A 21681-nucleotide genomic window follows, 5' to 3' on the forward strand; every position below is an offset into this window, starting at 1 on the left:
TACTTCCTGCTACCTACTTTACATATGTTTTGCTTTTTATTTTAGTTCTTTAAGAAAGGTCGATATTTTAAAGAAAAATAATTTTAAAATTTAAAAATTTAAAAAATTTTAAAGAAAAAAAAATCTCTCCAGGGCTGAAGCAATGGCTCATCAGTTAGGAGACATGGCTGTTCTAGTTTGATTCCTAGAACCCCATAGTGGCTCACACCATCTGTAACTCTAGTTCTAGGAAATCTGAAACCCTCTTCTTGCCTCGGTGGGCATCATGCATTCAAGTGGTATGTAAGCACACATTCAGGAAAAGCATTCGAACCCACAGCATAATAAAATGACAATATAAACAATAAATAATAACAATTTAACAATATTTAGAGTAATGCAGATTTAATTGGAATTATCTACTTGCTATTTCCGTTGTTTTATGTCCTCCACTTTTACTGGATGCTCAGATCCAATGTAAGTTTACAGTTCTTTATGCTTCTCTAAATAGAAGGTTCTCTAAATACTCATTGTGTAGACAATACATTTCATGAATTAAACCCCGAATTTCATGAAGATATAACAAGCCAGTCATCTATAATGAAACACACACACACACACACACACACACACACTCACACACACACACACACACACACACACACACACACACTATGGATTGATAAGCAATTTGAACTAAATTTTAGGTTAGGAAATTCATACAAACTTAGTTACAGTTGCAATGTTTTAATTATTACTATGTCTGCTGGGTTTTAATAATACCAATCAAGATTGGCAAGACCCCAGGGACCCAAGAGTCCCCCAAAATGTGATACACTCATACAGTGGCCTCTGTCTTTGAGATGCTTAGGGATCTGGGCCCCAGGCTGCCACTGCAGAGACTACTGAATCCTGAAATGCACCTTGTATGTTGGTATGCAGCCATCTGTTACTTGGCATTGCAGTGAATACCACAGACACCAAAACCCTGAGGCTTCTTGGTATGGCAGATACTATTTAATCCTCTTCACGTTATTTAGGGTTCATACCGAATAAAATGTGTGTGTGTGTGTGTGTGTGTGAGAGAGAGAGAGAGAGAGAGAGAGAGAGAGAGAGAGAGAGAGAGAGAGAGAGAAGACTGGGTATATCTTGCATGAGTGACCTAGTTGCTTATTAAGAAAAATAGTTCTCCCCAATGTCTCTGTATTACAATATCTCTTTAACTTTATATTACAATGTATTTTTTAGAGAAAAATCTCACTGTGATGTTTTCTTTGTTCTTGGAGAATCATGAGTTGGGGAACCTGATCACCCTAGAATGAAACTCATTATATACCAGACATCATTGAAGATATATTCCTTCTCTTTCAGATATCTCCTGTAATGGAAGCTGAAGAGTTAACTAATGATATATTAGCAATAAAAAATATTGTTCCTACTAAAGGTGATATTTGGGCTACTTTTGAAGTCATTGAAAATGAAGAGCTAGGTGAGTGGTTTTTATGCTAGAGATTCTCTAATGCCTTATAATAAAAAAAGGTACACTTCGTGACAAGCTATTAGTAACAATTTGCTGTTTTCCAGAAGATTCACATTTCAATGTGAATTCCATTCCACCTCTGTGCCTGTCTTGACATATGTTATCACTACTTGAGGTTCACATCCTATGATGCTGCTCATCAGAATAATGAATTCTTTCATTAACTATTTAAATAAGTATAGATCCTTAGGTATATTTTTGCTGCCTCATTAAATAATGTTTTTGTTTATAAGGACAAACAATTTGATTTATAACAATATCCTAAATGTCATCTTCCGTCACCTTATCTCTGAATGGTCTTTATTTAGTAAGAACAAGTGATGAATATTTCAAATATTATTGCTCACTGAAAATCAATAATTTTAGATCCAGCAGAAATCTCTCCTTTGCCTGTTTCATTTTCCTCTATCATCAATTTTATCAGTTTATCATCCTTTCTCCCAAATAAACTGAAGACTAAAGAGACCATTTCAAACACCTTGCCTAGCCTGGTTGAGAATTGCTGAATAGGCTTAACATTCTAATGACACCATTTGGTTTTAAAGACCTCTAGGAAAAAAAAAATAAGTTGTAGAATTTCATTATATCTTGACCATCTGTCTAGCTGATGCCTACTAAGGTCTTGGGACCCTTTCAAGTATAGCTGTCAAGCTGCCAAAAGGAAGCCCTTGCCGCCCACAAGCTCAAGATAAAAATGAAAATTCAGTGTTGAGGCACCCCAGGAGGCATTATTTGTAATATTGAAGTCAGAATTGGAGTGGGAGGGGATTAGTATGTTCCCCTGCATCACTCCATCTCAATATTTTTACTCATTTGATTTTTTTTTCATGCCTAGTTCCTTAAACATTGATGGGACGTACAGCATGATGTTGCCAATATATCTTGTCAAGACCCAGTGTTCCCTAGTGCCTGGGTGTCAATTCTCAGTATTTCCCTTTGTGCCCACTTGGACAGAATTGCTCTGGAAAATGACTCCCCTGAGCCCCCAGCTGTGAAGCACAGCATCCCTGCTTTCATCTTTGCTCTGCCTGACATTCCATGCCATCTATTGTTAATGACCTTTCTTTTTTCCTGCGGTCACACCCAGCCTATTTTCAGTGCCATCCCCATGTTCCTCTGGTTTTTTCACTCGTATCATCAGATTTACACTTTCTTCCTCTTCCGTCCATTGTTGCAAATTGTGTTTGTCTTTGTGAATTTCCTTTTGTTGTCTTTTTCTACTTTTACTTGTTCGTTGTGTTTGACTAGCATTGGCAGATGGCAATTTTTCATCTGTATCTTTCTCTTGCCCACCGTAGCCCACCATTGGCCACCTGATGGCCTCTTTTAAACTCTAGAACCAAACTGTCTCTGCAGTGACCTACATCGGTGCACATACTACCTGCCTTGATAAATGTTTCATGGTAGAGTTAGTTAATGCATTTTTGGTTTAATTTGGTTTTGCCTCTAATTTCCAACTCTGTGCATTATAAATAATAGCAATACATTTAAAATCTTGACTAAATAAAGCATAGTATATGACCATATGATCTAGATGCTTTTGATTTTTTTTCCTAAAAGAAATCACATTGATTCCCACCTTCATTGTATTTGTAGGTAAAAGAGATCTGTTATAGTTATTGCCAAGATTAACTGAGTAAGCCACAAACCGTTTTATGTTGTTCCATCATTAAAATCATCTTTTTGTTGCTTCCTCATTCCCTGATTATTCCACCATTTCGACCTTCCACAAAATTTCTAGACATGGATAAAATATGCTCAATTTTTTTTTTGGTCAAGATAAAATACTAATACTCTGTTATAGATATCATTTCTACCCTTAGGCTATGTTATTTACATTTCCATTTATTATCTGGGCTTTTGTGATACAGATCATAAATGCCTATTAATTTCTCTTTATTCCATGCTAGGTCTCTATTATCCTTCTGCAGACATTACCCACTCCTCCCACAAATCAATTACAGAGCCTTCTGATTCATGTATAAGCTGCGATCATATCTGTGACCCATCGTTTTTTTTCTGTTGAATTTCTGATCAACAGCTTTCTGTCCTTGTCACAAATAGCAGTGATAAACCTACTGGTTTAGTTTCTCCTTCAAGAACATGCCCCAATGAGCTGGCATCCTTCCCTTACAGACACTAGACACAGGTTCCACTATATCCAAAGAGCACCATAGGCCCTGGCTTGAATCTTCAACACACGACCTGACCTTTGGAGATCATTCAGAACCTAAGCTGTAACAGAGAGGATTTTTTTTTGTTTGTTTGTTTTGTCTCCATCAGCAACTAATCTGTTCTAAGCCATGCTGTGATCTTAGTACTTAGCCCCCAAACTGATCTCACCCTCTCTGTATGTCCTATACTTCTCAAAGAATTATCTGCTTTAGGAACCTCCTTTATGTAGACTTCACTGAGGATTTTGAGTTTATGAAGCAAGTACTTCCTGTGCAGCAATATGATAGCAAATCATTCCCCTTTTACTTATAAATACTATGGTATGGAAGAACTACATGTATTTTATTAATATTATTTCAAGCTCTTCCCCTCCACACCTGTATGGAAAATGCTAACAAATACCAGTAGGAATGAAGAGAGGATTTTGCCCTGAGTTTGGCCCAAAGAATTGGAAGTGGAAATGCCATAATCATTTGTGGAACCCCGTGCTGTCAATGGCAGATATTTATTGATAGCAGCTGTTATTTCCGGTGAAAATTCACTAGCTCTCCTATTGAACTAAGTAGATGAGGTTAATTCTTTGCATATGATTTTAAACAGTTAATGACATTATTTCTATATAACTGGAGAGCCTCTTTCCTCCCCTGTTCTCTCTTTACACTGAATTTCTTTCTGTCAGTGTGCATGAAGTAGACAGTACAAACTACTGATTCTATATAATGTCCTGCTTATAACTGGTACATACTCTATCCTATGTAATCTGCCATGACACAAAGTGACAAAAGGCTGTAAATAGCACCATCAACAGAGTGATTGTAACTATTCATAGTCGAACAGTGCTTCATACCTCAATCTACTTTTCAACCCTTTCTTAAATTGGAAATTTGTGTCATTGTACAATTGTGTTTGATGGGCTGTAATATCCATCTCTTCATTTTCAACTCTATTTTTTAATCTAGGAAATTGAAATCGCAAGGTTCTCATCCTACTCAATTATTTCATACTGTGATCCTGACCAGAAAAAAAAATACACTTAAATTTTGTGATAAGAATTAATTATCTACCATTAACAAGCCTCTGTGTCTACCCTAACACATTTCCGTATAGTGAGAACACAGTTCCATCAACGTAGAATCTGCTTATAATTGAGTGTGATAGTTACCCTCTGTGATACAGGTCTTCTGATAATTGGAAATTCTTTATGAATTCTGTTACGTAGCTCATCCAGTGCTGGTGTTACACCTGCCACGTCACACCTGTCACACTTACTGCTCAATCATTTTCCTTGCATATAATGTTTCTTTACCTGTGAAAGGAAGAAGAGAAATTGATTTTTTCCCTCTTATTATATTATTTTGGACTCAAAAACATCTCTGGGCTCTCTTTCCTCCCAAAAATTACATATCAGAAAAAATTATGGGAGACTTACATCGTTTATCAAAATAAACCTAAGAATTTAACTTAAAATATTAGAACTTAAAGTGCAGTAGGTTTTGGTTTCAAATCTCTGGTTCTTGTGGTAGATGAGTAGGCTAAAGGGAGAAGTTCTGTGAGTAGTCCTCTTCAATAGAAAGTAAGAAGATTAGTGATTGGTACTGAAGAGATGGGTTGTGAGAATGTAAGTGATAATTGATATGTTGTACACGATACATATAGCATCTGCACAGTGGTTATCCTAGAAATTGACAGCCTAGCCTCTACTGGGATCAGTACTATCAGCCTGTATGTGGTTAACTCAACAGTTGTATAAAGGGAGTACTTACTATGATTAGATTTACATTTGGATCTATCTACTTCCAACTCTCTGAGGATTTGCTTGTGAGTCTATCTCTTTAATCAGTAATTGAGTAACGACATAGACAAATTATAAGCAATTTTGATCTCTGTCCAATTTTTCAGAAAAGATTTGTATAGACCAAAGTTAATACACCACAGACAGTTGATAATTTTTTGTCCTTTGGTTTTTACAATGACAGTGTTTTGTTTATCTGATAAGTATTTTCTGTTAATTTATAAACTCAGAATGGACTTGAGTCCTGAGATAGTCACTGAGAATATACTGTGTAGCCAGCATTGTGCTTTGTGCATGTATGCCTTTAAGATTCATAGTTAATAGCAATTACAGTAATAAGTAGACATGATTTAATGGGCACAGAAGGAGCTCCATTTTCATTTATGGATAAGAAGCCAAGCTTTTAATGTCTTTCTTGGAGAGCTGGTTTTGCTGATGACTTCTCTCTTCTTAAATGATGTAGTCATAGCAGGAGAGGAGGTGGTGTATTTATTGCGTAGTTATCATGATTCTGTCATCAGTTTCAGTAGGACTAGTCGCAGCTAGGTACTCCTGCCGTGTTCTCTTCTGTGCTTGTTAGCATCAGTACTTGAACTACAAACATATTCCAGGATTTATGTGAGGTACAGCTGGGATCTGAAAAAATGGACCGATGCACATCTTGCAGGGTTGAGAAAGAGCAGTGGCATCTTCATGTCAGAACTTCTGTTCTGTCCACTCTTCTTTATTTGTTGCCAGCCCACTATTAAAAAGCTTGCATACCCCCAGAAAATGCTTTTGTACACATCTTTATTAACAAGTTGACAAAATTTAATTCACAAATGGAACTTCCTTATGAAATTTCAATTTTTATTGCTGAAAATGTTTTGTAAAACACCGTGCTAAGAATGTATGATGCAGTTTTCTAAAGCAAAATATATATGGATTAGGAGTCATCAAAGAGATTTGCTTCAGACATCATTTAATTCTTTGCTTGTAGGCTTCTTGTATAGAGTTATTTTATGATATCACTGTAAGGTTCACATATTGCTACTAATAGTTTTAAAGTAGAACAAGAAATGTGCTATTCTTACTTTCAACAGTTGTCTGCAACCATATTTTGCGATTGGTATTGATTCGGTATGAGAACACTATAAATTATTTACTATTGTTGATTGGAAATTATAAAATTATAACCTAATTGAGATAAACAAAGGATTAGTTTTTGCCTATTAATATTGGAAACGATTAATCTGCTAGTCCTCTTAAAGTTATTTAATTGCATATGCTAATAAGAACATTATCTAAATTAAAAACAGAGTATGACACATGGTCATTGTTGTAAATGACATTTTATCTTAAAGGGATCATTTCTAAATTTTGAAATAGCAGTTGCATAGATTAATTTATATAATAATTTGGACTGCGTGTGTTACCTCAGTGTATTTTGGTTCTCGTTTGCAATTGTAGTGCTATTACTCTTTAATGAAAATATATGTATGCCATTGTATACTTACCTTTCCCTGGGATTTTTATTGGTTTTTGCAAACCTGTAATCATTAAATACATTTCTGCATCTGTTTCAGCTTAACTTGGGTTTGTGTTTGCAGAGCGTCCTCTTCACTACACAGAGAATGTGTTGGAGCAGGTGCTTCAGTGGAGTTCATTAGCTGAACCTGGTTCTGCTTATCTTGTGGTGAAGAGATTCTTAACCGTTGACACAATTAAACACTGCAGAGGTAGGCACGCTTCCTTCACATTGAAAGGTGGTTAAAAGTTCACGTAGCTGAAGAGTAGTTATCAAGACACAAGTGGTGTCCGACAATGACGGAAAGGGAGTCGAAAAATACAGCCTCTGATTCCGTGGTGTTGTGAGGGAGTTCAGTGTGTTGCACTGTGGTGGTAGCTGGCTCATGTGATGGCACATGTTAATATTCTGGAAGTAATAGATTTTCTTTCTTTTTTGTTTTCCCTAAGGGTAATTTGTCCTTATGTTCTAGTTTTTATTTCGTGGCATCATCTTGAATTATGTCGACATTAATTTCTGCCCATTTGAGATTGGGTGTGTGGTATAAGACTCACTGTTATTTTGATGAAGTTTAAAATTAAATAAGCACAAATGCAGGGGGTACAACATCTAACTGGAAGAAATGGATGCTCACTGCAGCGTTCAACACGAAGTCGGCTAGCAGAGCAAAGCAGAGGCAACAGTCTCTCATCGCATGAGAGGTCAAAGGCTTGATCTTGACACTTCAGATCAACATTTCATCTGGGCTTATCCTTAAAGCAAGGTTCAAAGCTAAGCATTAAGATCTTTAAATATAAAGTTGTGTAGTGCATCGATAAGGGATGTCCACAATACCCATTACTACTTAATATCCATATACAATTAACAAAGCACTAGGGAGACCATAAGTCATTTAAAAGTCTAACGACGTTTTACTTACTATTTAAATATGAGCATGTTTGGCTAAAGTCCTTCTACCAATTCCTCTTCTTCAATTTCTCCCCTTTCCCATTTACCACATAGAGTGGTTTGAGTGAGATTTTTTTTTTTTTTTTAATGCTTGATCCCAGTTGTTAAACTCTTTGGAAAGGATTAAGAGGAGTAGCCTTGGAGGAGGTGTGTTACTGGGGAAAGGCTTTGAGGTTTCAAATGCCCATGTCATGCCAAGTTTCCTTCTGTCTACTTCATATGGATCTGAATGTAGCTCTCAGATACTTCTCCAGAAACATTATTGCCTGTCTGATGCCATACTCCTGCCACAATTTAAAGCTGTAAGCAATGCTTTATAAAACATTGTCTTTGTAAAAACCAGACACAGGATAGAAAAGTGAAGATTGTGTTGCCTTCATCATGGTGTCTTCATAGCAAACAAAAAGTAACACTGTTTTTCAAAACCTCCTAGCTTTATATAGTCTTCATCTGTCTCTGTATGTATGTTTGTCTGTGTGTGCCTCTGTCTCTCTCTTTCTCTGTTAATGCTTCATTTAGTGCCTTTCTGTACATACATAGATGCGGGGACATTTACTAGATGATAGGTAGCCTCTCAGGGCCTGCATCCCTGAAGAAGACCAACTCTGCTCATTCAGCAGCCATGAATTGACAATAGCTCCTTAGACAGAGGTGAACTCCTCCCTAACCAGATTTTGTCTGGTTTAATCTTGTACAGTTATTCTGCGTGCTGTCTCAGGCATGTGAGCCCATGTGTACAAATGTGTTGTCATGTCCAGAAAACACTGTTTTTCTGCAGACATCTTTCTCCTGCAGTCTACTACTAATCCCCAGTCCCTGAGAGGAGGGAGTGCGACATGGAACTCTTATGCAGAGCTGCACACTCCTTATCTCTCTGCAGCAACCTGTGGTAGATCTCTGGGTTGATTGGCTCTACTGCACAATGAAGCTTCTCTGAAGAGGATTGAGAGATGTGCTAGTCTCTGAGAATAAAGATAACTTAAGTTCCATTTATTCATGTGTCCATTTAATATCATAATAGTACTGGGTTCAACCCTTAGGGCCTTTAGAAAGCTCTTTTAGAAGTCTGTGTCAATTTTCATATTACTTTATCTTACAGGTGGAAATTAGAGAAAGTAATTTGATCCCCATCCCACAGTTAGTAAATACTAGTTTTGAAAACAAAATTTTCTATTGTTAAATCATTTTAAAAATTAAAATTAGAACAAAATGCCAGGTGGTGGTAGTGCATGTCTTAAATCCCAGCACTCCGGAGGCAGAGACTGCTAGATCTTTATAAGTTCAAGGCCAGCCTGGTGTACAGAGGAAGTTCCAAGATAGCCAGAACTACAGGAGAGACCCTATCTCCATGATAATAATAATGATTATAATAATAATAATAATAAATAGAATGGGTGGTGGTAGAGCTCTGAAATGTTGTGCATGTGTTCTGTTTGATTGTAACTTCATATGTGCTCATCAGTCAGAGTTCTTAATTTCACCAAAGTTTGATAGAATAGTTTCTGATTTCAGAATACTGTCATACAATCTCAGATTATTTTTATCAAGTGCATTTATTATTACAATTCTCAGTCATCTAATAAACAGATGCATACTATTTTAGTATAGAAACTTAGCCTTCCACAATCTTTGTCTTACTTTAAATCTCTTCACTACCCCTATGTTTCTTCTAACGGTGCCCTTTTCACACCGGATGGTGTGGATGCACAGACATCCATGTTATAGACCAGTGTTCTCGACAGGAGGAAGTTGTGCCTCCCAGGAACACGAGGGGATGTCTATAGGTCTTTGTGAGCATCACAGCATGGGAAAATGTGGGGAACTGGTGATTTCTGATATTTAGATGCCAGATTCTTCTAGTCAGTCCGGAAAGCTCAGAGAAGCCTGCAGAGTTGATTTTCTAGTTCAAATGGCATCTCTGGAGTGTCTTTTAGCTATTTATATGTTATTCTTCTTAAACTGGGTGGGGGGGTATGTTAGGGAAAAAATACAGGCATATTCAAGGCCATTAGTTCTATTTCCTGTCACCCTCCAAAATTTAAATATCAAAGAATAAGTACTTTGTACTTTCTTTATGGATTATCTCCTTTTAATATCATGGCATATATCTTACCACTTCATCTTCATGCTTTTTGATTGTTTGCTTGTTTTTTTTTTTTTTTTTTTTTTTTTTTTTTTTTTTTTTTTTTTGAGTCAGGGTTTCTCTGTATTGCTTTAGAGCCTGTCCTGGAACTCCCTCTGTAGACCAGGCTGGCCTTGAACTCACAGAGATCCACCTGCCTCTGCCTCCCAAGTGCTGGGATTAAATGCGTGCACCACCAACACCCCACTCCACTTCATGTTTTAAATAGAATACTCTTCTAATGTTGAATTGTCCACATTTTCAGTTGTTTAAAATGCATACCTACATGCAATACTTTAGCTGTTGATTGACTACTAGTCATGACAATGTGGTTTTAAAAATACAAGGAATTGAAATGTAAAAGCTTATGAGAGTAAGAAAGGTTTTGTGCACACAAGGATTGGGCATTTCCAACAGTAATACCCTTCAAGGTTGTTCATTTATCAAAAAAAAAAAATCAGGAATATACAGAGTTAGTTGATTAAGAGGAATGGGAGAATCTCTGTTGTGACCTGCTCTTACCAGCACTGGTAGCAAACTGGGTGTTATCTAACTGCCAAGATATTCCTCTACACCCTCCTGATACATATGCATCAGTGCTTACGTAAAGGTCTCTGTAATTATATAAGAAAATAAACATCCCCTGTAATCCTTGCAGAACTCAAGCAGAGGGAGGGATCTATGCCTAAGGAACATTTTAATTGTATCTTAAAACAATTTTTAAATTTAAATATATTTCGATCTCATTCTTTCTCTCCCCTAAGTCCTTCAGATGCTCTCCCCTTCTCTACCCACCCAACTTTAAGTTCTTTCTCAAAGAAACAAAAACCCAATACAACAACCCACCCCCAGCCAAGAAAACTAAATAAAACAACACATCCCACCATAAAACCTACAGCAAAGTGTGACCTAACAAAAGTACACACAAAAGAACTATCGTGTCCAGTGTAAGTTGCTCAGTGACTTCTGGCAATGAGATCTGTCATGGAGTGGTTGATAGACCCAAAATGACTACACTGGAGAAAATAGATTTCCTCCCCTGCCAGGCAATACATGTGACAGTTCAGGTGCTAGCCTTTACCCTAGTAGCTAAGTTTTCATTAATCCATTCAAAACAAATCTCCACTTCTGTATTGTTCCCAGTTCACTTTTCAGTGTATTTGCAGCTGTCCATGTTTATACTGTGTTATAGCTCATTCTTCCAGGAATTAATATATATTCCCCTAAAGTGAATGAGATCCTAGAAAAGTGCCAGAAGTAAATGTTTTGATGGAAGCATTGTTATTTGGGGGCCCCCAAGTAGGAATTACAAACTGCTTAAAGGACTTTTGACTTTTCATTCCATAAATTTCGCATTAATGTTTTAGAAGTAAAATAACCTCCTTTATTACAGTTAATTTTTACATATGTTACAAGTTGGGATTGTCTTTTTAAATTGGCTATATGCTTTTTAAATGTCAGTTTCTTGAATAATTGTTTTCACTCATGATTATGGTTTTTTTTTTTTCTGTAGTCTTAACTGTCTTAATATCTTTCATATATTGTGATAGATTTTGGGTGTGTTAGCTATTCAGTCTTCCTTGGGTCTGTTGACAAATGACTCTGTAGTCACACTGAGTGCCTTTGCTGGAATTATTATTTCCCCTTCTGACATCCATTGCACCCCAAAATTTGTATATACATATAAAAAAATAATATAAGCACAGCTGATGTAATTTCTCTAGCAATTTATTAGCAGGAAAAATTTTATTTAAGAAAAAAGGTAATTCTTAAAAAGAGCAGTGAATGAGTGATATGAAAGATATTTTCCCTATATTTAAGATTTCAAGAATTCTTAGTGGCCAAGTAGATATCGGTGCTTTAAGAACGAGGTTAATTAGATATAACCACATTTAGTGCTAAGGTAACAGACAGCTAATGCTTTAACATCTCTTTAAAAACAAAGTTGGCACAGTACGTGCTTATCAAGTGTGAAATCCTGCCTTCAATCTCTAGCAGTTTTAAGGAGTTGCACGCAAACATCCTTTGCTGTCTCTTTTTTTCCTATTTGTTCTACATCATTGTCACCATCTCTCTTCTGAAACATTCCTTCCTTCCTTCCTTCCTTCCTTCCTTCCTTCCTTCCTTCCTACATTGTGTGTTGGCATTTCATTTTATTGATTCTATAAGCTTTTTTTTTTTCTCATTATATGGACTGAGCATGTGCATCTGTTTGAAATCATGCTTCCATCACTTTCTAAGTTTGGAATGTTATTGTACGATATTTGCTCTATTATAAGGATTTTAATTTCCTCAGGTGTCCTGCTTTACCCAAGCCATTAAAAAATGTAGAAATCATAAGTAGGAGTGGATTTTAGAATCACACAGCTCTTAATTACTGCTCATTCATTTAAGGTAATGAGATAATGTGGTTTACTTTTATACAAGTGTATGGAGTAAATATTTCTTGCCATTACTTAAAACTCAGGCTGTGTTTGTTCAGTAATGGCATTTCATTCCTGAGAATCATTTAGTGTCATGGGCATTGCTGTTATGAGTTAATTAGCTTGAAAAGAAAGATAATAATAGTCCTTAGGTTTTGTTTCTCCCCTATGGACTACAAGTTGAAACCCTGAGATAAAGAAAATGAAACATCATTTAAGGTGCTATTTAGACTTTATCATAGCTATTATTCTAAGGCTTTCTTTTATTCCATTTCATTTATACTAAGTTTCTGCATCTATATCATGATTAAAGTTTAAATTTATCCTTCTTTAAGCCTCCAGATTAAATAATTTTATATTGCTGAATCATAGTTTAGTAAAAACAAATTCTTTTAAATTGATCCAATAAAATTTTACTCATAGAATCAAGTCTTAATAATATGAATAATGAAGAAATACTTTAAACATGGAACATTGTATGTCAAGTTCAGAGCCATGTGTGTTTGTCCATTTATATTGCTCTATAGGGCAGATGCTTAAGCAGTCCAAATGTAATAGCTGTTGGAAAATTCACACCAAACACTTAAAAATCTTTGCCGTTAGCAAACTTAGGAAAATCACAGCAAAATTAGGAGTGTTAATCTTAATCTAGTTGAAATTATTTGTATTCTACTCTCCATGGAGTCTTGCTGAATTCACATATGTATACAAGTTTGAAGGTTCAACCTAGACAACTTCCAGGGGAAGTATTGTCTTAAAGATGTATGATAACGGTCCCTGGTTGTCATTGAAGGCTGTGAATGTCCATATAGTCTCTGATAGACCAATTCTGTAGGGAGGAAACCAATTGGTGAGTTTTATTAGCTTTGCATTTCATGCGGGAATCTATAACAGAGAATTTAAAGGATCGTTAACCATCATCTTTACCCTGAGGGGAGAAAGAAATCTAAATGTCCCAAATCTATTTAATGTTGGGCTACAAGTACAGAATGTACTGAATGACTGTTGTGGGTCAAAATGCTTATGCAGTACTTTCAAGCCCATGAAACTAGACTCTCTGTATCACTGTTGACATCTACCCTAACAAGGAAGAGTTCCTATTGAGGAAAATGACATTCTTTGCTTCTTGTATCAGTGTAGAAAATAGCATTCTATGTTAGATGCTAAGATACCTGAATTCTAATTGTAGGTTTTATTCCCTTAACTTGTCAGCAAATCATAACAAGCCACAATTTTCACACTTATGAATTTGATATTTGATATTGTATCTACTTTCTTTATATTAATTAATTTTTAATTTATTTTACATCCAGTCCATAGTCTCTCCTTCCTCCTCTCCTCATATTCCCTCCCCCTTTCTCCTCCTTTGTTTCTGTTCAGAAATGGGCTTGAAACTCACAGAAGGTACAATATATATAACACTGTCAAAATGCTAAAGGAGTATCTATACATTTATGCTTATTAAGAGTGTGTTGGAAACTATACCCTGATTTAATATTTTAAAAAATGCATTACTTGTCATGGTAGGTGTATTTTGGAAAGAATGTACTGTGATTCTGTGTAATAATAAACACAGCATAAAAAAGTAATTATGTGCTTTCTGCAGTTATAGCTTGTAGAATAAATTGGAATAATCTCTCTGGTACAAATGCCTAGCCAGTTATATTACAGTACTACTTCATTTGTAATTTAGCTATTTATACATAATCTAATTATGGAATGTTACCATTCCAAACAAGTAACAGATAGGGAAATAGAGTCTAGGCACGGAAGCGTGTACCTTAAGTCACAGGTCTTTTAAGACTTATGCAGGAGGGTCATGGGTTTGAGAATAGTTAGGGAGCCCATGTTACAAGAAAACATCAAATGGGGATGATATTTTGTATTCTAAGAAATAGTTTATTTTGTGGACTATCACTTTATATATGTTACTTTTATTTTTTTCCTTTTTTATTTTTTCTTTTATTTTTTATTATCTACTACATAAGTAAGGAAAAAAAACTCTTTTCCAGAGATAAGTAAGTCTTTATACGTTAATGAAACAGAATGAACAGGGGAGAGAAAGAGAGATAATACACAGTTAGTTACTACACCCAGGTTAATTTCTTCTCACTTTTGGAACTATGTTTTAGTAATGCTACACAATAAATGGAATAGATCACCAATTCCACTTTCTCTACATTATAAGAAACACACATGTACTATGCAACGGATATTCAATAAAGGGGAGATGAGTAAGTTTGAAGTTGGATGGTGTTTTGGACATTGCCTTCAAATGTTGGTCAGACATCTTGGCCATAGCTTATTTTCTGTGAGGGATCACTCGTAGGTGGTGCCTGTTTATGTCTTTCAGCATTTATTATGCATGGAAAGCTTCAGCAAGGCATTTTTATTTATTTATTTTTTTCAAAGTATGTTCTGGCTTGAGGAAAAGTTTTTTTTTTTTCCAACAAGAATGGGACATATACTGGTTTTAATAATGTAATTCTTCACAAATGAATAGCCCAGTGTAGTTGGGAATATACCAGTTTGTTTTCTTACCTACATAATCCATTTGCCACTTATAGGATCATATATATGGGATTGTGTGTCCTGACACTGCATTTGATGTCTACTGATGGTGGCCTATACTCTTTCTCTACTTGAATTTGTGAATGATGTTTCAGCATGTAACATTTCCTTCATTCCTCCTACTGAGTTTGAGAGTTAGTCACTAGTGATTACTAGACTTTACCCCTGGAAAAAGTAGGGCTTGCAGACAGTATATAACTCCACCAGGGAACCTGCTGGTAAGTGGAGAAGCAGGTATTATGTCAACACTTGTCCTCACCCAGCCCAGCTTCTAGTCTGTCTTTAACCCTTGCATCCCTGTGTGGCGATACATTGTTTATGATTTGATAAAGCTTGCCCAGGGATCAGAATGCAAAGCCAGCCACACTAATTAGCCAGGCAGTGGTGGTGCACATCTTTAACCCTAGGACTCAGGAAACAGAGGCAGATAGAGTTCTGTGAGTGCCAAGAGCAGCCAGAGCTGCAGGAGAGTGAATCAGTCTAAAATCAGAGCTCATGCCTTTAATCCCTGCACTAGCATGGTGGAGGCAGGGGTGATATGGCTGGGCAGAGGGGAATACAGGGTGGGAGGAGTCAGAAACTGGGAGGAGGGCGGCATTCTGAGAATCCCTGGAGGCAGGGTCTGTCCTTTCAGTCTGAGGATTTCACAGAGGTAAGAGCTCACTACTTTGTTGTTCGGATCTTCAGTTTGAAACCCAGTCTGTCTCTGTGTCTTTATTACTCATGCTACAGCCCTGAAATCAAGCGTGTATCAGACAGTGGGTTTTTAGTCACAGACACAATCTGTAAGTCATCAGAATTTCTCCTTCCTGCTGCCATGCCACACAGAATGTATTTTATTAGTTTTAGGGAGCCTCAGTTAGGGAATTAATATTCTGCCTTCAGGGCAGAAGTTCTGTCTCTGTTTTTACGCATGTGATTCTCACCCCGACTCTACCCTGTCCCCCGAACTAGCAGCCTAGACAGGAGACCATCAAAGAGAACCATTAAAAAGTTGTGGTAAGGATACTGATGTATAGCTTTCCACAAGTGAGGGTTTCTGGTAGGGTGCAGGTGGGGAAGGACTCAGTTTTCTTTAAGGGGCTGGCTACTGAGATTTTGACCATGCTGCTATGAGTCAGTATATAGGTAGCACAAATTAGACTTGTGGGTTTTTTTTTTCCCTTTGTTTTCTTTTCTTATTTTTTTGGGGGGGGGCGGATTACAAGGGTGAGGTGTTTTCTTTTTCTTATTTTTTTTGGGGGGGAGGGATTATAAGGCTGAGGAACAGATCTGTGAGGACTTAGAAGTATGTGTGATCAGGAAGCATGATGGAAAATTCCCAAATAATCAATAAAAATACTGTCTTGAGGGGAAAAAAAATGTGGTTTTCTAATTGTAAAGTAGTAGCTCGATAGAATTAGGGGAAAGCATTTGTTTTCTTATCTGAAGTGCTAGCCAAACAAGGTTCACTAATCTACAAGTAGCCATGCTTGAGTGGCAGTGAAGGTAATCGCCTGTTGGGATTTGATTAGAGGAAAACAGATACTAAATGAAGTGGTTCCTGTTAGTGTACATCCGGATCATTCTCTGGGAGACTTAGTGCCTTGGAGAGTGCTTTGTCTCTTCAGGGTCTGTTACAGTAACAAAGGTGAATTAGATGATTTCCACATGCTTATACCAAGCAGTCTCCTCCATTAGAACAATTCTGTGAAATAGCTACCCCTCCTTCCTTCCAAGTCACTCTCTCCCTGGTCTTCCTTTGTGTAACACTTTCTGTACTTGAAAGTTTACATAGAATAATGCCTAGTTTTTATATCCTTGGCCACAATATTTGTGAAATCCAACTTCTGGTTAGGTAAACAGAACCCAGTGAGAACTGGAAGAGTATCCAGTGATTGCCTCTGTGTTATGACCAACTGTGGTGTTATGGAAGAAAATAAGGATATCAGACCTCTAGAGGAGCCACATTGAGAAAATATGAACACATGGATTTCATTTTACTATTGTGTTAGTATATCTTATTTAACATCACGTATTCAAAACATAATTGTGTCAACATGCAGCCGACATTTAGAATTATGATCTTGAGGCTATCACAATGGCCCAGGAACTTAAAGGCTCTTGTCACTAAGCTTGAGGGTCTGAGTTTGATCTCTAGAACTCACACAAAGAAGGAGTAACCTGATTCTGCAAGTTTTCCTCTGACCCTCCATGTATGTTCCATGCCCCCACTATCGATAAATTTAAATCTTAAAGAGAAATGACATTTTTTTTCTCTTTTAAGCAAAATCTTCAAGGTTTTTAAATATATGGCTTAGGAGAGGTGGATCCCCGGTTGAGAGCACTTAATGCTTTCGGGTTTACTACTCAGCACCCACAGTGGTCCGCTGACACCCATCTGGGGTTGTAGGGACCACAGCTGCCCCCCAATGGCACCCATACCCATATGGCAAACAGACACATGCATGTGAATAAATAAAAGTCAGTCTTTAAAGAGTGAATGTACAAATGGTTTATATTGCGTCCCCAGTAAGTGAAGATGGACCCAATTTCCAGAGGTCTGTTCTGTTTTACAGAGAAAAGTTTCAAGGAAGGTGCCTTAAAACTCAAAGAAGAACCATCTAAAATACTGTCTGGGAACAAGTTTCAAGATCGCTATGTTGTTTTACGAGATGGACATCTCTTTCTTTACAAGGACCCGAAGGTAACTGGATACGTGGGGATGTAGCATGTACGTCATTGTTTTGTGTAGGTGCTTAAGTCTTTATCTGACACTGCTCACACTCATCTCTCTTCAAAATAACAATGCTTGAAGTGAGCTGATGACTTCCCTATGTCTGATATGTATAGACAAAACTTTCAGTAACTTAGTCCAGAACTTCCTGTGGCTTTACTGTGAAATTCAGGTTCTGATGTCGTTGTTGTTGATAGAAATTTACTTCGTCGCCGAAGATACTTTAAGTGTGGTAACACAAACTGTCATATAAGGCAGCATCATCACCAATGGAATTAAGAGAACGTGTTATATTCTAAAGGCAAAAGGAGGCTCGGGTGAGCTAATGGAAATTTAATCAAGAGCGGTGTAGAAAAAACAAAATTCAAACTGTACAATGAATGTTAACATCTTCCCTATACAGTTGAATGAATTAACCGCCATATCATATTGATTGGTTTCTACAGAGTATTCCCTCTAAGTTTTGAATTTATTAAAGAAATGTGAAGTAGCACGGAGAACTATATATTTTTAACAAATGATGTAGTTACAAAATGCTGAATTTGGCATAAGAAAATCTCATCTCTGCTAAGAGTTAGTGATGTGGTTATGTAACTTAGCATCTCTGCCTCTCTTACAGATGTGATGATTAGAGCAAGGGCATTAATATTTAAACAAAACTATGTACATGAGTATCTTTTGAAATGTGAAACATTTGTAAATATATATTATCATAACACTATGCTTATAAAGATGCCCCTAAGAATAAGATTAGGTAAGAATAGGATTAGGCCCATAAAACAACTAATCTTTTGGTATTAGTGTTGTAAAGGAATAGCAATAACACTGGTGTAGCTATCATACGGCAGCAGAATATGTGAATTGGCTGGCTTTGTGGCTTGTTTCTAAAAGCTCTCCAGAATAGGGACTGTTATTATTCCTTCTTGCTACATAGAGAAATTGCCAGAAACTATATATCCAATAAGCAATAAGACAAAATCCATCCCCAGATGTCAGATTTCAAGATCTCTATGATCGGATTACCTGAGGACAATACACTAATATTAGTGTAGCTCAGTAGTTTGGCTGACAATTTATTTGAAGATGATTGGACCTTTTCATCCAGGTAGTACCATGTGTGCTTAAATGTGGCCATACAGGGGTTGGAGTGATGTCTTGATATTTAATATCACTGACCACTTTAACATCGAACTCAGATTTTGTTCCCACAACCAACATGGCAGTTCACAAACATCTGTACCCCAAGTACTAAGTAATCATATGCCCTCATCTAACATAAATGCGTGCCAGGCAACACACATAGTAGACAGATATACATGCAGGGTCATTTTCAACATCTCATAAGCACTCAGAATTTTAAACCATAGGAACCAGTTATAGGATATAATATAAATTACTAAGTGTTTAAAATCCATTTATCCCACCAAAATAAATCCATCCATCTCATGCTTTACCTTACAACCAAGGACAGCAGATGAGGGATTCTTTCCTTTAAACTCAAATTGCTATTATTTTCATCCTATGATTTTACTTTGCTCCTCATATTTTTCATAGCACAGGTCTATGAATATTGATTCTTATGTCATCATGAATACTAACTTTTCAAATGATTGCACATTAAATAATCAATAGTAAAATCCTTATATTTATTTGGGTATAGATTTGGCCCTAGGAGGGTTTTTGCCAATGTATGTGCTCTTTATACATTTAGAAAATTATTTCCTGTGAAGGAAGTAGAAATTATAAACTGAGAAGTATATTTAAAGTAACTGTTAATTAGAAATAATTTATGAATGTTCATTAACAACAAATTAGGGTAATACACAAGGGAAGATAGATTTTGTTTTCACAGGTTTTCCATGCACAGAAAATGTTAATTAAAATATGTTCAGAACTGATTTGCATAAAAGGTGAGAGGTTTCAAAGAATATCGCCATTACACTGTTAATGGTGTGAAAAAAATGGGTAAGGAGAGGTAAAAACGCAAATGAGTAAGAGGGGGTACCTTTAACAGTTGCACAAACTGATAAGCAGCTTCCTTTTAGCCTCAGGAATAATTTTGACACTCCCTTATTTAATTGACTTACTTAGTGACTTCACTCTGAAATATAGTAACTCAAGCAACACATTGTTGCTTTCATAAAAGTTTAGTCCATTGAACTTTTGGAGGCATTCTCCAGAAACTAGACATACCAGAGACAGAGGTATCATGCCAACTGAGATTTACTTTTATAGAACTTTCCATTGGGATGTTTGCAATTCCTTGTTAGGTATGTTCAGTTGAATTGTCAAAACACATGAGAGATTTCTTTGCCTCTCTAGCTATGACTTTAGGGTGGTATAAAGTGATAAGCTTGCATGCCAGGAATGGAGTGGGGAATCTCATTATTTTATACTCTTTATCTGCAGTCAGGAAGTCTTTGAAATGCAGGCAGTCTTGGACTTACCAATGTCCTGGATAAGTAAACACCAGCAACATTGAGTATGGGCACTCTAAGACGTGTGAATGCCCTCATTCTCAAGCCATTGGAGCTTCTACCTTTCACTCTATCTCATAGCCAAGCATGGTATTGTGTACCAGGGAGTGTCCCATCTAAACTGCTGGGCAAGAAATTTCAGCCTGTGTTGTAGTTTGTTTTATCCTCCCACAAAGGTAACCAGGAATCACCTTATAGCATGCATACTTAGTGACCAGCTCTCTCCTTGAATAGAGCCTATAGAGTAGTCCTTAACTGCCATACCTCATAATCACGCAAAAGATATTCAATGATTGCAAATGCTTGTTCCTTGAGATTCAGCAAGTTAGCAAGATATATATATATCCCTCAGTTGCATTTAGAAGAGAAAACATGTCCAGTATTTTTAAATGCCTTTAACAAGAAATAGAAGCTCAGAAGGAAAGAGTAGAACTTCACTGATAAACATTGATTTAACCTTACTGATATTGATTTCTAACTATATTGTAATTTTCAAATGCTTGGAGTTATATTTTTAGAACTGTGTAAAGATGATTGTTTACCTCAAAAGGAAAATAGATAAGAAATCTAGCAAGTACTTTTTGTGATTGAAGGATGAAGTATTTTTCCAACCATTAAGATAAGAAATGCATCAGAAAAACCTCAAATAATCCAGTGAAATATGTATCCATTAATTAAATTTATGATATTTAAAATAGATATATAAAATTTGCATTATTAACTGAAAACATTTGTTAAATATATTGGAGTGAAGTAGTTGTCAATGAAATATTTAATTTAAAATTTCACTCATATTGAAATCTAGAATATTTCAGGTTCATAAAAAATTAAATATTTTACATTAGTAGCCATCCAAATTCACATCATGAAAATATGTTTCTGCCCACTGTCCCAGAATATCTGAACTAACAGAAGTTATGAATGTCTAGTCCCTTTGTTGTGGTACTTGAGAAATGGAAGCATATGAATAGTTATACTCGACTACATAGTGAGTTTGGAGTTTAAAGCTACATAAGAGCTTTAATGAAAGAAATAATCAGTTTGTTTGACCTCATAAAAGAGCAAAATTAAGACAAATGACAGTTGAAATCGAACATTCTGTTTAAAAGACACCTTGTTTCCATATTAATACTTTAAGTGCTAATAAAAAGAAATAAGCAAAGACGTGTATATACATTGTTCGAGATTGAAGTTTTGTCTTAGATTAGTGAAGCCTCATATTCATAATCTGTGCTTCTGTTGCTGTTACTGGCCCATAATGGCCAATTAATTAATAAATGCATGTGCATATACCTTCCCTGATAATAAGAAACAGTGCTAATACTATAAGTTCCCTACGTAAACCGCAGGGCTCTGTCACTGTCAGAGGCCGCCTGTCAGCAAAGCATGAGTCCTCATTCCCTTCTTTGTACTTTGCCTGTAAGGATTTCC

The 21681-nt window shown here is 36.3% G+C and overlaps 1 protein-coding gene across 2 annotated transcripts in view; it reads left to right on the forward strand.

The window, feature by feature from the left end:
• Arap2 (ArfGAP with RhoGAP domain, ankyrin repeat and PH domain 2) overlaps window positions 1-21681 on the forward strand; it is a 149957-nt gene that overhangs the window by 110936 nt on the left and 17340 nt on the right. For both annotated transcript variants that reach the window (XM_051174029.1, XM_051174028.1), the window contains 3 exons: window positions 1351-1468; window positions 7076-7204; window positions 17616-17743. In XM_051174029.1, the coding sequence (XP_051029986.1) occupies window positions 1351-1468; window positions 7076-7204; window positions 17616-17743 (375 nt within the window). The remainder of the gene's footprint in view (window positions 1-1350; window positions 1469-7075; window positions 7205-17615; window positions 17744-21681) is intronic.

The sequence above is a fragment of the Phodopus roborovskii genome, unplaced genomic scaffold, assembly GCF_943737965.1.
Source record: "Phodopus roborovskii unplaced genomic scaffold, PHOROB, whole genome shotgun sequence".
NCBI lineage: Eukaryota > Metazoa > Chordata > Mammalia > Rodentia > Cricetidae > Phodopus > Phodopus roborovskii.